This window comes from Leptonychotes weddellii, chromosome 3 (assembly GCF_054177405.1).
Source record: "Leptonychotes weddellii isolate Sample4059 chromosome 3, ASM5417740v2, whole genome shotgun sequence".
NCBI lineage: Eukaryota > Metazoa > Chordata > Mammalia > Carnivora > Phocidae > Leptonychotes > Leptonychotes weddellii.
The window spans coordinates 49,603,313-49,619,436 of record NC_138371.1 but is presented as its reverse complement, the minus strand read 5'-3'; the positions used below and the strand labels follow the sequence as shown (position 1 = coordinate 49,619,436).

Below are 16,124 nucleotides of genomic sequence, written 5' to 3'. Positions count from 1 at the left end.
ACAATTGAAAATTACAAATGTGGTTTTCATTCCCAATCCAAAACACAAATATGGATAAAATAACAGAAGGGTGAATAATTACCAATTCTGTCCTTCATTTCGATGACATCTGTGACTTCTCCAGGTTCTCCAATGCCGGCAATGTTGACTGCTCTAACTCTGAATTTGTAGAAAGCTCCTTCTTTTAACCCTGTCACAACAAGCTTTGTTCCTCTCACTTCTTTATCTTTACCCTAGGGAAGGATCACCTGCATTCAGTTCTTTGTAGCTTCTTGTTTTTTTGTTTTTTTTTAAAGATTTTATTTATTTGACAGAGAGAAACACAGTGAAAGAGGGAACACAAGCAGGGGGAGTGGGAGAGGGAGAAGCAGACTTCCCGCCGAGCAGAGAGCCTGACGCGGGGCTCGATCCCAGGACGCTGGGATCGTGACCTGAGCTGAAGGCAGACGCTTAACGACTGAGCCACCCAGGCGCCCCTGTAGCTTCTTGTTTTAATGGCTTTCTAAAGTATAACCAACAGCATATTTAACTACTCTGTTTGGGAAAACTGTTGCCAGATTAGGTTTTGGGGATCAGATATTACAGGTAAACACTGAATGAAAGGTTTTGCCAGGAATTGTGTTTTTAATAATGGCAATATAACTTAACTTTTGATTGAATTTTTGACATAACAGATGTTTGGATTATCAGTTGTAATTATGTGTTTTTTTATTTCTTAATAAAAAATACAAATAGAAATTAATGGAATTCAGAATAACAGCTACACTTTTAGCTTATTTATAATATATTTCCATAATGCCAAGAGTTAGCTACCTGTTCCCATTCTTCTTTTCCTTCTTCTTTATATTCAACGATGTATCCGGTTACTTTGGATCCACCATCTTTTAGTGGGGGAGACCACTCCAGATCCACAGATGATTTAGTCCAATCTGTGACTTTGGGAATGGGAGGACCAGGAGGGGCTGGAAAGAACCAATATACATTAGTATTCTTGACTTTTCCATGGCACTTTGCGGGGGTGGGGGCCGGTGGAAGGGGGGAAGGAATGGTTTCAAGGCTTACCAATTGGATCTCTAGCAGTCACTGGGTCTGATGGCAGACTTGCAGGACCCACGCCAGCAGCATTGATGGCATACACACGGAACTGATAATCAGAACCTTCGATAAGACCAGTCACTTTATAAGAAACACCCAAAGTCATGGCTTTGATAGGATCTCGGTTAACTCTCTTCCATCTCTTTGAAGTGGTGTCTTTTATTTCTAGCCAGTATCCTGTCACAGGAGAGCCTCCATCATATTCTGGCTCTTCCCAGTTGACAGTCATGGAGTTGCGAGTCACGCTGCTAACTGTTGGTTTATCTGGTGCTCCAGGGACAGCTATGGAAAAGAAATCACATTGATTTCTAAGAAATTATGAAAAACAACAGATAAGAGTGATTTTATATGTAAAACGTAGTCCTACTTACAGAAGAGGTTTCTTGCTGTTTCAGGTTCACTGTCAAGAGGTTCCCCAATGCCAAATTTGTTCTGGGCCATGATTCGGAATACATATTCGTGGCCTTCTAGCAATTTGGGAATTGTGTATGTGCACTCTTTAGGTTCACTGGAGACATGCACCCAGGTCTTCCTGTTAGCCTCTCTCTTCTCAATTACATAGTTTGTAATCTTAGACCCTCCATCATTCAAAGGTGGAAGCCAAGATAATGTCATTTGAGCTGCTGAAATAGATTCAAACTTTATTGGTCCCACTGGAGGGCCAGGACGACCTAAAATGGTTTTAAAAAGGAAAAAAAATATTAGAAGAATGGTTTTAAAGCCAAATAATATATTTAGGAACAGAAAAACATGTAGTTTTAATGAAGCCACGCTATCTTTACCGAGGACATTCAGTCTCATCTCCTTTGATGCTGTTCCCAGATTATTCACAGCTGTGATGGTATATAAGCCAGTGTCACTCCTGCGAGACTGTGGAATAACTAAGGTGCAAGTATCATCCACCACCAGTTTGTTGACGTGGGTGTCATAGAGAACAGGTTCTTTGTTGTCAGGCTTCCTAGGAGGAGCTTTGAACCAGGTCAGTGTTGGGAATGGCACACCTTTAATTTTGGCCACAATGTTAACGTCGGTTCCTTCTTCAACCTCCATGAATTCTTTTAGCTCAATTGATGGTGGGCCTAGATTAAAAAAAAAAAAATAGGTGGTCACTAGCGACAGAAAGTAGAATTTACAGTGCCTATAAAGCTATTTGGATCTACTGTAGGCAGGCTTCATAGCCCAGCCCAATATAAAGAACAGATTTGACTTTAATTTATACCAGTTTGGAGAGCAGGTATATGTAGTCATCATCCTTTATTGGACCTACATGTGGCTATGTAATCAGCTGTTGCCTCTCTCTTACCTGGTGTTATTATGCATGTAGATACTGAAAGAGGGCAGAGAGAAGTGAAGATTGTAGTAGCTTAGGCTTAGGAGTTCTTTCATGTATTCCCTTTAATATACATGCATATTTTCTTAAATATGCAGAGTTATGAGAGGACTTACTATTTTTATTCTGAGAGAACTCCCTTTCTAAGAAATATAACTGCTAGTAGAGGCAAAGCAACTTTCCCTTTTTCCATGAATCTAGTAGAAGAATATGCAAAGAGGGTAGTGACTACAACCCTCCCAATTTTAGAAGAACTGAACAAACACACAGCAACAGGGATGATAACAATAAGAGAGGAAGACTTATTACCATATTTGTCTATTTATATTTATGTATTAAAATGGATGTATCTTTTTCTTAGAGAAAAAGAAACTTGATTGTGAAGATAGATAAGTGGGTCTCAGAAGTTGCTAAGCAAATAACTGCTTACTTTCTTTCCCTTTTGAGGATCATGCAGAAAATTATAGTAAGGAAATTCCAAACATCATCTCCTTCAAATAAGGGAAAGGTAATATGTAAGGAAATATGATAATTCTGTAGAAGTTGAAGGAATGAGAGATTAATACGCCCATGTTCACACTCGACTCACAGTAGTCTCCTGATGTACAGATATTTCTCTTTTTACTTTGGACTAATATTAAATTTCTAGGAAAGCATTCCTAAAGAGAACATTCTCAGTGAATATGCTGGGACTTACAAGTCTGGTCTTTGACAGTCACTGGGCCCACAGTGGCTGAAGGTTTGCTGACTCCTGCAATGTTGACAGCCTTGACTCTGAATTCATATTCGCCACCCTCGATGAGGTCTTCAACAGTAAATTCTAGTTCTTCCACATCACGCTTATTGCACTGTTTCCATGCTTCTTTCTTTTTCCCAGTAGGGTCCCATGCAAGGCACTCAACAATATAGTGGGTGACAGGGGAGCCCCCATCATTCTTTGGGGGTTTCCATGATAGGTGTACTGTGTTCTTTGTTATGAGGCCAATCTTGAGTTTAATGGGAGGATCAGGAGGATCTTTAAAAATAGGTAAAGGAAGGATTAAGCACTGTTTATAATAATATATTTCAAATTTGAGAAACTATTTTAATCTCAGATTTAAAAAAACCTTACATATTGGATCCCTGGCCGTGGTCCTCTGAACGGTTTCCGCAGGTGCACCAATACCGAAACGGTTTTCTGCACGCACACGGAAGAAATACTGCTGTTCAGAGATGAGATCAGGAACCACAAATGCGGTGCTTCCACAGTTTGGATTGACTTTAGTCCAGGCTTTTCCATCAATAGTCTTCTTCTCTATAACATAACCTTTGATTCTGTCTCCTCCATCATCATCGGGCATCTTCCATGTGAGTCTGCAACTACCCCTTGTGATGTCACTGACTTTCAGATCTTTGGGTGGTCCTGGTACATCTGTTGGATGCAAGTCACCATATAAACAATGGCACTTTGTTTAAAATAATTTGTTCTTATTCTGTGGTCACTTTTAAAGTCTTTCTTACCCATGACTTTGACTCTGCAATGTGCTGTCTTCTGTCCTGCTTTATTCTTGGCTGTGATGCTGTATTTGCCTGAGTGAGATCGTTTGCATTCCGGAATTATAATTACTGATGAGTTTTCAGCAGTCTCCAGCTATACAAAGAAAACAGTAGTCATACATCAGATGAGATAAGAGCGGTACCACAGTCAACTATATTCTGAATCACTTCTATTTTTTCTTTTTACCTGTGCATCCTCGGGTATATCATGAACTCCATCCTGTTAGAAAAGAAGATGATTGTAGTGTTAATATTCCTTAGAGTGATTCAATGGGAGACCCAGAAAATTATATTTTTCTTACCTTCACTGCCTTCTTTGCCTTTCCATCAAATTCCCACGATGATTTTGGTGTTGGGCGTCCCCTGATGACAGCAGGAATCCTAATTTGGGAGCCAGCTTGACAGACCAGACAGTCTTGCGCTCCAATGTCAATAAAAACTTCTGGTACCTCTGCAATACCATGAATAATATAACAGGATTTAGCTTACTTTTTTAAAAAAAGTAAGTGGCTTATCTTTGGGAAATTACCTTCATAATCAGATCAGATGAATACATAAATTCAATAAAAGATGAGTACCTTGAATATCAGTGGCGGGGATCTCTCCAGTTGTATCACTTGGTTCAGATTCACCGGCTTCATTGACAGCTTTCACTCTGAATCTGTATTTGCGGAGTTCTTTCAGATTTGGCACCACACATTCACAGGTGGTTAGCAGTTTGTCTGGCTCATTTACTCTTTTCCAGTCAGTACTGCCTTCTTCTTGCATTTCTACAATGTATCCTTTGATCGGACTGCCACCATCTTTGGCTGGAGGTTTCCATGCTAGAGAGATGCTGGACTTTGTTTTATCTTTGACCTCTGGGCAAGAAGGTGGCCCAGGTGGATCTAAGAAGAAGAAGAAGAAAAAAAAGTGTATCAAATTTGGAAGCCAATGGAATGCCAGATTTAATCTACTAAACATTAAAGTAGGAATTCTGAAAGAATACCTTCCAGAGAAGAGAATATAAGAAATAGTCTCTTTTCATTTCGCATTAATGTGAAAACAAAATAAGCAAACAACTAACTGGGATTAAAAAGACTATACACGATCTCTAGGTAGATCTATATTGTATTTATACACAATTGGTGAAAAGCTATTTTAAGATCCCTTTGAAGAGACTCTGCAATATTCTCTACTAAAAACTTATTTTAATTTACCTTCAAATTAAAAACAAATGATTTCATCATTAGCTGGTAAACCTTTGAACACAAACTAATGTATGCCCTTTAGGGATGAGGTCGATGCATAACCATCCTGTATGTTCTTGACAGTGCTTTACCATTAAAGTCTTTTTAACCCTCGCTCTTCCTCTCTAGTGCCTAGCACAGGTCCTTGCACATAGCACACATTCAATACGAGCTTGCTGAATGAACAGTTCATTATATATATATGCTCCATGTAGAACTTAGAGCATTTCAATCTTTTTAACAGGTAGCTGAATATTTTTTTTTGACAGAGACTCTAATCAGATACATAGCAAATATAATTAATCATTAAGGCCATATTTTAATTTTTGAACTGATCTGCTAAATCTTTCGGAAGAATTTTTTTTCTTTTATTCGACCTCACGGACTGTGCTTGAGAATCTTGTATCTTTGGTCAATATATATTATTGAAAAGTTAACATTTTGCCTTTCGTTGAACTCCCAACTAGAGGGTCTCTTGAGGGAGGGAGATAATTTTCATAGTATCTAATGGGATAGGGGTATGGGAACAGAGAGGAGCTTATAGTCCAGGGTCTTCAGCATTGTGATAGGCTTAAGCCAACAATTTAAAAACTATATGATTTTACATACGTGTATACATGTGCGTATGTATACACACATATAGCTGTGTGTAGTGTGAATGTATGTCTAAACGTATACACATATATGTACTTCTGATACTCTATGTAAGTATGGGGCTTTTACTTTAATAAATAATTTGGCATAAAAAATGCAAGAAATTTAAGAGCAGAATTATCCATTTAGTGGCTTTGCTCTTTGTAAACTCCAGAAATGGAAGCATACTTACATATAGGATCTCCTGCAACAGCTGGATCTGATGGTTCACTGGGAGGACCAACTCCTGCAGCATTTATTGCCATTGCTCTGAACTGGTATTTAACACCTTCAATCAAGCGGGGAACGTTAAATTCCACATCTTTCAATCCCACTTTGGTTATTGGTGCTCGGCTAACACGTGACCAGTAGGCACCTCCCTCTTCTCTCTTCTCCAGCCAGTAGCCAGTAATTGGAGAGCCGCCATTGTCCAGAGGAGGGGTCCAGCTCACAAGCATCGACCCTTTGGTGCGCTCCAGAACTTTTGGTTTTCCCGGAGGCCCAGGAGGGCGGAAGGGATCTTGAATGACAACTTTATCTGATTTGCAGTCATCACTGATTCCATATTTATTCACTGCCCTAACTCGGAACTCGTACTGACCGTTGGGGATAAGTTTCCAGACCTAGAAATCAGATGAATAGTGATTTCTTAAAGACAACATACTTATGTTGATTTCACTTATTTTAAAATTCAAGTTCTTTTCCTAGGGAAGACTATAAAAAGAAATCTGTTAAAATCAAGTAAATGTATCGTTTAAAAATACATAGACTCAAATGTGGAGAAAGCATATGCAAGTAATAAATCATTGAACACTACATAAAAAACTTGATGATGTACTATATGTTGGCTAATTGAATTTAAATAAATTAAAAAAATAAGAATGTGTGTATTTATTATACCTATTAGTGGATCTCTCAAATAAAAGAGACTTGGTTTACCAAATAGTATTTACTACGTGGCCTATGTGCATGGTGCTAGAAACTACGATAAATCTTTTTATGTGCAGTTTTGAGTTTAATCATTAAATTCCAAGGTTATGCCAGAATGGTGTTAATTCAGAGTCGTGTCCTTTTAATCTGTATAAGAAAACATTTAGAATAGTTTACCCCATATTTCCTCTCTACAGCAGTGTTGGTGACTTCTTCCCATTCACTTTTCTTCCTGCTTGCATCACGTTTGTCAATGATATAATGGGTGATTTCACTGCCACCATTGTCTAGAGGGGCATCCCATGTCAAGTAGCAGGATTCAGCTTTAATATCCGTAACAGCAAGATTTCTTGGCGGTGATGGACGATCTGGAAAGGAACCCAGAGAGGAGAATGAGAAGACAATTTTTAAACAGACACTGGACTTTGTTTTGAGCTAAGAAAGCAGGTCCCTTACCATATACTTCCACATGAACATTTCGGAACACCGAGCCCAGGCGATTGGAAGCAGTAATGGTGTAAGTGCCCTTGTCTTCCCGGACTGCTTTGGGAATGATAATCTCGGTTTTTGCCTCACTTCGGGATACTTCTTCCTTGGTTATCTTAAGTGCATCAGTGGGTTTTTCGATCACAGTTTCATTCTTGGACCATTCAATCTTAGGCATCGGAAGGCCTGTCACATCTGCAGGGATGTTAACAGGCTCTCCTGCCTTAACTTTGATAGTGTCTCCTCGAACAGACAGGTGCAACTTAATAGTTGGAGGCACTGCAAAGAGAAGGGAAAGAAAAAAAAAGTCATAAGGATGTTTGCTCAACCTATGAGATAAAGGCAGCACCATAAAGTGCACTAAAATCAGGCTCAGATTCCACACCTTCGTCATCTTGTATGACCACATTAAGAGGCAGGGATGGTTCACTTTCCCCAATTGCATTGACAGCTTTGACACGGAATTCATACATTTGGTGTTCATCAAGATCTTCAACCAGAAAAGATGTGGTTGGGCAAAGTCGCTTGTTAACTCTTTCAAAGTTGGGTTTGTCGTGACGCCGTTTTTCAATGATATAGCCTTGGATGGGGCTGCCACCATTACTGCGGGGCTCTTTCCAGTCAAGGGTGATAGTGGACTTTGTCCTTTCTGTGTATGTGAGCCTCTCAGGAGATGCTGGAGGACCTTTAACCAGAGGCAAGTTGAAATGACAAGCATCAAATAAATATTCATATAAGAGAGAGTATTTCACTTCAAATTAATTATGTGAAAAAGAGGTTTCTGTTTAGCATAACCTTACATCCATCTTTAAAATCCTTCTGAAAACATATCAGTTGCCAGAATGAGAGACATTCATAATAGGCAGAATTTTTCTTAGTAAGTTTACAGTCAAAATTTTTGATTAAAAGTAAATCGAAGGGCATGTACGCTTTTGTTATTTTTACCATTTTTAGATCTTTTACACCTCTGTCACTGGGAAAGCTTCAAATCCTAATGAAGTAGAAGAGAAGGTCTGTGAAGTTTTGCTTTGGATGACCAGCTGAGATCAAAGTGTTTCCTTTATTAACAGACAGTGGATAGGTCTTCTGAACAAACTTTGAACCAAATTGCCTCCAATTGTGGGTTTAAAATGGAGTGGAAAGAGAATTTATATAATGCTACTATAGTTTTGTGCCCAAAGGACAAAACAAAGAGTAAGTGTGAATGTTAAAACTAGACCTAATGCTCTCCTGTTGATTATTACTGCAACCAGAAGCTGAGCTTTGTGGTGGAAGCTCAGCTCTGTTCTGATACCTCTGGTACAACTTGACCTATAGTGGACATATTTGAGATGAGCTGTCACAGTGAGGATGTAGTTTTATTTTTTGGTTGGTAGGGAGGTGATGGTGGAGGAGGAATAATGCCTCTGTTTCTTGGGGAATGGGTCATCCTCACAGATTTTGCTTTCTTGGATGGGGTGTCAGGATGCATTTCCAAGTGTGTGCAATTTTAGGGTTTCACATTTGTTCATATTGCTTAAGGAGATTTCCTTTGGTTAGATTTCTGTTCTCTGGTGGCTTTTTCTGATTCTGGGTCTCTGTATCCTTCCAGCGTGGAGACTACTTGAGGGCTGAAGGAAGACTAAGGCATTTATCATAAGGCTGTTGGCTATCCTGTAATCTTCCAAAAATAGTGAATTGCCTTTAACTACTAAAGTATTAAATGAATTACTCCAGTGCATTCTATGCAGAGATGTAGTATTTCTATTTTTAGGTTATTGCTAAGCTTCAGTAGATTCAGGTTTTTCAGTACACAAAATCATGCATGGATTTGTGCAAACATTACAGTGAGCCACAAATTACATTGAAATTATAGCAAATACAGTATTCTTAAAGTTGCTAGTAGTTATTAGATTTACCTTTCTTATCACTCTCTAGCTATAGATCATGGGACTGTTGGGGAGTTCAAAGCCATCAGGCTCAATAAATAAATGACATAACTAGAAGCAAACACAAAGAAAACACAATGAAAACCTCTTTTACCTAGTGGATCAACTGCAAGAATTGGTCCTATTTCAACAGGAGGGCCACAGCCAAACTTGTTCTTGGCAATCACACGGAACATATATTCTTGCCCCTCAATGAGACCCGTGATGTCACATTTAGATCTCTCAGTCTCAATTGGTTGTCTCCAGGTATGCATCTTAGCATCTTTTCTTTCAATAATGAATCCTGTGATTTCACTTCCTCCATCATCAGCTGGATCAGACCAGTTAAGTAAACACATCTTTCTATTTGTTACAACAGGTTTTAAGTCAAGAACTGGTCCAGGAACATCTGAAAAATGATAATAATTTAAAAAAACCCCAACATAAAAATCAATGCGATAAATTGTACAGCTTAGGGAAATCCTATGAAAATCCATGTAACGTTCCTTACCAAAAACTTCTACCCTGGCTGCTGCAAATTTGGAACCACAGCTATTGGTAGCTGTAATCACATATCTGCCATGATCTTTTCTCAATGCATTCTGGATAATTAGCTCAGATTTGGCTCCAACGTTCTCTATGACAACGCGGTCTTTATCCAGCTCCCCTTCTTCTATGGTCCATACTCTGGTAGGCACTGGACGACCAGTTACCACAGCTGGAATTCTAAGAGTCTTTCCAGCCATTATTTGTATTCCAGCTTTGACAGAAACATCTAGTTCCACAGTTGGAGGCTCTGTTTTAAAGAGAACAGTAATATGTTAGCCCAAGAAAGATGGAAAAAAAAAAATCCCATACAAGGAAAATATCCATAATCTTATTCATGTAACTTTTAAGTTACCTTGTGGTTCAGCCACAGTAACAGGTCCTGTCTCTCCCGGTGGTCCTTCACCTGCAGCATTGACAGCACTCACTCGAAGTTTATAATCGGCGCCCTCTCGGATTTCTTTGACAGTATACTGACAGGCCTTGATCATCTTCTCTGTGCAGCGTGACCATTCATTTGTGCCAACCAGCTGCTTATCGACAAAGTAGCCAACAATTTCCCCACCGCCATTGAAAGCTGGGGGTTCCCATTCTAGATCAATAGTTGTAGAGCTTGTGTCAGTGACTCTTGGGACAGGTGGTCCCGGTGGAGCTAGAATGAATGCAGAGACACAAATCAAAACTCACTGAAGCTTTTTAAAATGCACAAAACTTACTCTATCCACTTTTTCCAGAATGCATTGCATGTAATATGGGTAAGTACTGTCTTCTGAAACCTTTAAGTTATATATACAGATATTTTTAAAATTTTACACTGTAACCTTAATATGTGTCTGTAGTCATTGTTAGTATTTTGCTTGCTTTTTTTTTTTTTTGTAAGGTTAAGGTATACAACATAATGATTTGATACATATATTGCAAAATGATTACCACAATGTTAGTTTATACCTCTATCCCCTTACATAATTATCCTTCTTTTGGTAGTGATAACATTCAAGATCCACTCTCTTAACAACTTTCAAGCATATCATATAGTACTTAATTAAGTGACTTAATTATAGTCACCATGCTGTATCCTACTCTCTTCGTAAGAAATTACTTACAGATTGGATCACGTGCTGTTTTGGGATCTGAAGGGGGACTGAACTTTCCAGGTCCAGCTGCATTTTCGGCACATACTCTGAAGACATAGGTGAGTCCTTCTAATAGGCCTTCTACATTGGTCTTCAAAGAATTCAGAAGGCTTCTGTTGACACGAGACCAATGTGTACTATTAACCTCACGTTTTTCAAGCCAATAACCCAAGATGGGACTTCCATTATCTTTTGGTTCATTCCATTTCACTAGCATACTGTTGCTGGTTATATCTTCTACAATGGGCTTATCTGGTGCATCAGGTGGTTCTGATAAAAGAAAAAAATATTGCATATTTCAATTAATTCCCTAGTATGATACAAAAATTCAAGTTTATAAGCTATGATAATGTATATACCCATGCATATGATAAAAAGGCAAAGTGTAGATGCTAAAAGAACCTTACCAAACGGATCTTTAGCTATAAGTGGCTTTGAAACACATGGTGGTCCAGGCCCAAACCTATTTTCAGCTCTTACACGAAAGAGGTACTCTTTTCCTTCAATCAGTTTTGTCACTGAGTATTTGCAGTGTCTAAGTGTTGAAGTGAGAGTAATCCACTCTGAGTCAGGTTTTGTCTTGTCTTTCTTTTCCAAGGTGTAGTTTATAATTTCACTGCCACCATCATCAAGGGGTGGTTCCCATTTACAGAGGACGGAGTTCTTTCTAATATCTTCAAATACAAAGTTGATTGGTGGTCCCGGTGTATCTGATATTTCAAAAGACAGCAGTGATTAAAAATTCACGTAGAAGTGGTTGCAATGGAAAATGTCAATGTCAGCATGCCCCTTTAACGTAAACTTCTGCTTTTCCTACATCTGTCTTTGTATCACATGAGCTAACAAACAACAAGTTTGGTTGATTTCATTTACGTAGCTGGGAGGTAAAATGGGACTGAGGATACCTGGCTGAAGCTGTTTCCTACTTCTTTTATCCCCCTTCCCCCTGGCCCAAACCCCTTTTTTATGTTTTACTAAAACTCTTATATAGACTTTCTTCCATGGAGAAGTGTAGTTTTACCTACTTACCTAGCACACAAACAGTACAAGGAGCTTTGGCAATACCATGGTCATTTTCAGCTTTGATCATATACAGGCCATGGTCAGGTCGGAGAGAATCTCGGACGCGTAGCTGAGATTCTCCTTTTTTACTGTTGTCGATACTCAAACGTTCTGTCAGAGGCAGGACAAATGGTTCTTCTTCTTCTTGAACTTCACCCCTCTTCCTCCTAATTGTGGGTGCTACTCGCTTCTTAATTTCTTCTGGGGTAATGACTTTTTCATCCTTTAGCCATGTAATAGTTGGGTAAGGTGACCCAGAGATGGTTGCATCAAGTACTATTTCATCACCTCGTTTCACTTCGAGGCTTGTTCTCATAATGACCTTTGGGGCATCTGTAATGATTAAAGACGGAAATTGCTTTCAATTCTGATCAAAACATCTGATAAAACATTATTCTCTTTTACCGTACAATGGGAAAATGGCAACTCCATGAAACAAAACTTACCAATAGGATCTACAGCTTTGGTTGGAGGAGTGGCCCGAGAAGGTTCACTAATGCCAGCAGCATTTTCTGCTCTCACTCGGAACTGGTATTCCTTTCCCTCTTCAAGTCCTTTTGCTGTATAGGTCAGGACTGGTACTAGGTGTTCATTGCACCTCTTCCATTTGTCTTCACCCTTAGCAATCTTTTCTATGATGTAACCCATTATCTTGCTCCCTCCATCATACAAAGGTGGCTTCCATGTAATAGTCATTGCCTTAGCTGTAGGATTATGAACCTCAACATCTACAGGTGGATCAGGGGGCTCTGAAGGATAAGAAAACCTTGTTAATATGTATGTGTATAATATAAACCTGTCTTTGTAAAATAAAAAATTGCATATTAATTCCTAGCTATATTATATCCATGCCCAAACTTACGCTTTGGATCTTGAGCAATGACTGGATTTTTCAGTTCAATATATTCGCCTCCACCAATCTTGTTGACAGCTTTAACACGGAAGAAGTATTCACCATTTGGTATGAGATCTTTTACGGTCCAAGACAGTTTGTTCTCACCAGACATGACTGGTATATATGTCCTTCTCCCAGCCTCTCTGCGTTCCAGGACATAATGAAGGATTGGGCTTCCACCATCGTATTCTGGAGGTTCCCATGTTAATTTACAAGAACTCTTGGTCACGTCACTTGCTTTAATATCTTTGCATGGTCCAGGTAAGCCTATTAAAAATAAAATGATTATTATTGTAAGATGAAAAGTCAGCATGTTATAGTACACTCTTTTTCTAAGTGGGACTATCCACATTTTGGGTGGGATAATCTTTGATGTGTTGGAGTATCCCACCCCCTTACACTGCAGGCCATTTAGCATCCTTGGACCCCAATTACTAAATGTCAGTAGTCCCCCTGAGTCTTTGTTCCAAGCAAAGTTGCCCCCTCCCCCCCGCACAAATTTTTAAAACACCATCCACATGGGACGGGGTAGAAAATGTTACTGATCCTGGTGAAAACACTATGGACAAATGCAAATACAATTAACAAATGAATATTGGCAATTTAAACATTCTTTGGGTGTACTCTATGTTTTATTTAGTACTTAACATGCCAGTAATTACAACAGAAGTAACTTAGTTTAATCAGAATTTAACTGGCAATTTCACCTCTAAATTGCTTTGCTTCTCATACGGGAAAGAAATCATCTGGAAATGGCCAACTCATGAAACCCTTATACTAACACTGCAAAGTTAACTAATTTTCCTAACACATGAAGAAGAATATCTGGTATTTCATCAAAGAATGATTACCTATGACTTTGACATTGATTGAGCCAGTTGCCGAGCCGAGTTTGTTTTCCAGCGTAATGGTATAAACTCCAGCATCTGCATGGACACTCTTGGGAACTTCAAGGTATGCAGAGATGTGATCGTTCTTCATTGTTAATCTGTCACTTGCTTTGACTTCTTTGCCATCTTTATGCCAACTAACGGTTGGAACTGGGACAGCTCTGAAGGGAACAGGAATGCTTAACTTTTCACCTTCAATAACCACAATGTCGTGAGTCTCCATATCAATTGTTGGCTTGCCTGTAAGATAGCCAAAAGAGGAAAAAAGATATGTCAAAGTGCAATGTGTAAGCAAAGCCTGTTTTATTAATTATAAAGGAAACTCTATTCTTACAGTCTGGGTCTTTGGCAACCACATTTTCGGAGATTTCAGATGGCTCACTGACACCAACAGCATTGACAGCTCTCACTCTCAGAACATACTCCTTGTCAGGAACAACACCTTCTTCAACTTTGAATTTCAGGTCTTTTATTGGGCGAGAATTAACTCGCATCCATTTCTCAGTGCCTACCGGACACATTTCAACATGGTATCCTATAATAGGACTTCCACCATTTTTCTCTGGAGGCTTCCAGGCAATGGCAATGTGCTTTCGCCCAGCGTCAGTCACATGCAAGTCAAGTGGAGGTGAAGGAGGACCTGAAAGAAGAGTGAAACATTCACATCCGTGATCTCATCATCAAGCTCTAGACAGTATCCTTTGCATAACTGATACTACTTACTTTTTGGATCTTCAATTGCCAGGATTTCTGTGGGTTCACTTGGGTGACCAACTCCAGCTTCATTTTCTGCCCGAACTTGAAACTGGACCTCTGTTCCTTCAATGACATCAGTTACTCTGAAGTTACAGTCAGGCCCTGAGGTCTTTCCAGCTTTCACCCAACGGGTCCCTAACTTTTCTTTCTTCTCAATGATATATCTATTGAAATAAAGCATTTCATTAGCATTAATAGGGAAAACAAAGTGAAGAATTTTCAGTGGAGTATAAATTATTCTTTGTGAATTAATTAAAATTCTACCTCTGTATTGGTCGTCCACCATCATTTTTCGGTGGTTCCCACTTCAGGTCAACATGTCGCTTGGTTACATCAACCACTGCCAGAGCATAGGGTGGCCCCGGGGTGGCTAGAAGCAAAATATTCAATGGTTAGAAAAACCAGAGGGAAAAGTGATAATCTACTACAAATGGTGTCACAAAGATGAAGTTAGAGAACATACTAAAGGTGTCTTTGGCCAGGACAGAGTCCTCAATTTCACAGTAGTCACTTTGTCCTATGGCATTTTCTGCAGCAACTCGGAACACGTATAGAGAGCCCTCTGTCAGTGGGGTTACTGTGCACTTGGTGTCCTTGACAGTTGTGTCCACTGTTTGCCAGCCTTTTCGCCTCACGTCTCTCTTTTCCACAATGTAGTTGGTGATGGGGGACCCTCCATCTTTCTCAGGAACTGTCCACTTGAGGTCTGCTGTATTTTTTGTGATATTAATAACTTCAAGCCAGCGAGGTGGTGATGGAGGATCTAAAGAAAAAGAGAATTTGATTTTTTTATTGTCCAATATTCATTCAGTCTTCACTGAATTCTCTCGTAGTCACTAGGAAATCACATAAAGCAAGGATGAAATAATCTAGTAATGAGGTTTTCATTTTTCTCATATTGTAGTTCTCAGTTATACTTTAGAACAATTTATATACCTTAAACATCAAGAGTGACTTACATAGTTTTTCCCTGCAAAGCACAGGGTCACTGGGTTCACTGGGCTCACTTTCCCCAGCCTTGTTCACAGCTCTAACTCGGAATGAGTATTCCTGACCTTCCATGAGACCGGTGAGCAAATGCTGAGTGGTGGGAACACCTTCAGCCACTCGGACCCAGTCATCTGTTCCGGTCTTTAGCATTTCAATGATATAAGACTCAATCTTTGCCCCTCCATCATGTTCTGGCTTTGTCCAATTCAACATCAATGATGTTTTGCCTACATCTTTCACAGTTGGTTTTCCAGGAGGCCATGGAGGGTCTGCAAACCAATGAAATAAAACAATTATGTAGGTTTGTCAAAAAAGGAATTAATGGAAGCTTCAAAATCACCACAGAAAGATATATAAATAATACCTATGGGATCCTTTATTAAGATTGGTTCAGTTGATCTACTTGGTTTTCCAGGTCCAGCAAGATTTTCAGCCAACACACGGAATTGGTATTTTTTCTTATTGGTGAGGCCTTTCACTCTGAATTAGGGACAAAGTATGAATTGGATACCAAAATCAGCAGAAACCTCTGTGTATTTAACGCAGAAAGGGCTAATTTGTTTAAATTGTAAAAAACTGATACCGAAATTTAACTGAAATTATTTCATTATAAATTTAGATTTGGTCAAATGTACCAATGTAATTATAGTATCTATAATAGTGATCATTCTCATAACATACTGGAAGACCACTTTGCAACTTACAG

The 16,124-nt window shown here is 39.2% G+C and overlaps 1 protein-coding gene across 22 annotated transcripts in view; it reads right to left on the bottom strand.

Annotated features, from left to right (window-relative positions):
* TTN (titin) overlaps positions 1–16,124 on the bottom strand; it is a 270,727-nt gene that overhangs the window by 70,251 nt on the left and 184,352 nt on the right. For all 22 annotated transcript variants that reach the window (XM_081814090.1, XM_081814067.1, XM_081814082.1 and 19 more), the window contains 30 exons: positions 15,783–15,898; positions 15,388–15,687; positions 14,892–15,191; positions 14,693–14,798; positions 14,396–14,592; positions 14,007–14,312; positions 13,634–13,912; positions 12,750–13,049; positions 12,334–12,636; positions 11,855–12,220; positions 11,233–11,535; positions 10,796–11,095; positions 10,048–10,344; positions 9,658–9,942; positions 9,262–9,555; positions 7,625–7,924; positions 7,210–7,518; positions 6,931–7,121; positions 6,017–6,446; positions 4,540–4,848; positions 4,264–4,412; positions 4,149–4,181; positions 3,926–4,055; positions 3,537–3,836; positions 3,123–3,440; positions 1,878–2,174; positions 1,467–1,766; positions 1,063–1,377; positions 814–962; positions 83–233 (listed from right to left, as the gene is read on the bottom strand). In XM_081814090.1, the coding sequence (XP_081670216.1) occupies positions 83–233; positions 814–962; positions 1,063–1,377; positions 1,467–1,766; positions 1,878–2,174; positions 3,123–3,440; positions 3,537–3,836; positions 3,926–4,055; positions 4,149–4,181; positions 4,264–4,412; positions 4,540–4,848; positions 6,017–6,446; positions 6,931–7,121; positions 7,210–7,518; positions 7,625–7,924; positions 9,262–9,555; positions 9,658–9,942; positions 10,048–10,344; positions 10,796–11,095; positions 11,233–11,535; positions 11,855–12,220; positions 12,334–12,636; positions 12,750–13,049; positions 13,634–13,912; positions 14,007–14,312; positions 14,396–14,592; positions 14,693–14,798; positions 14,892–15,191; positions 15,388–15,687; positions 15,783–15,898 (7,733 nt within the window). The remainder of the gene's footprint in view (positions 1–82; positions 234–813; positions 963–1,062; positions 1,378–1,466; positions 1,767–1,877; positions 2,175–3,122; positions 3,441–3,536; positions 3,837–3,925; positions 4,056–4,148; positions 4,182–4,263; positions 4,413–4,539; positions 4,849–6,016; positions 6,447–6,930; positions 7,122–7,209; positions 7,519–7,624; positions 7,925–9,261; positions 9,556–9,657; positions 9,943–10,047; positions 10,345–10,795; positions 11,096–11,232; positions 11,536–11,854; positions 12,221–12,333; positions 12,637–12,749; positions 13,050–13,633; positions 13,913–14,006; positions 14,313–14,395; positions 14,593–14,692; positions 14,799–14,891; positions 15,192–15,387; positions 15,688–15,782; positions 15,899–16,124) is intronic.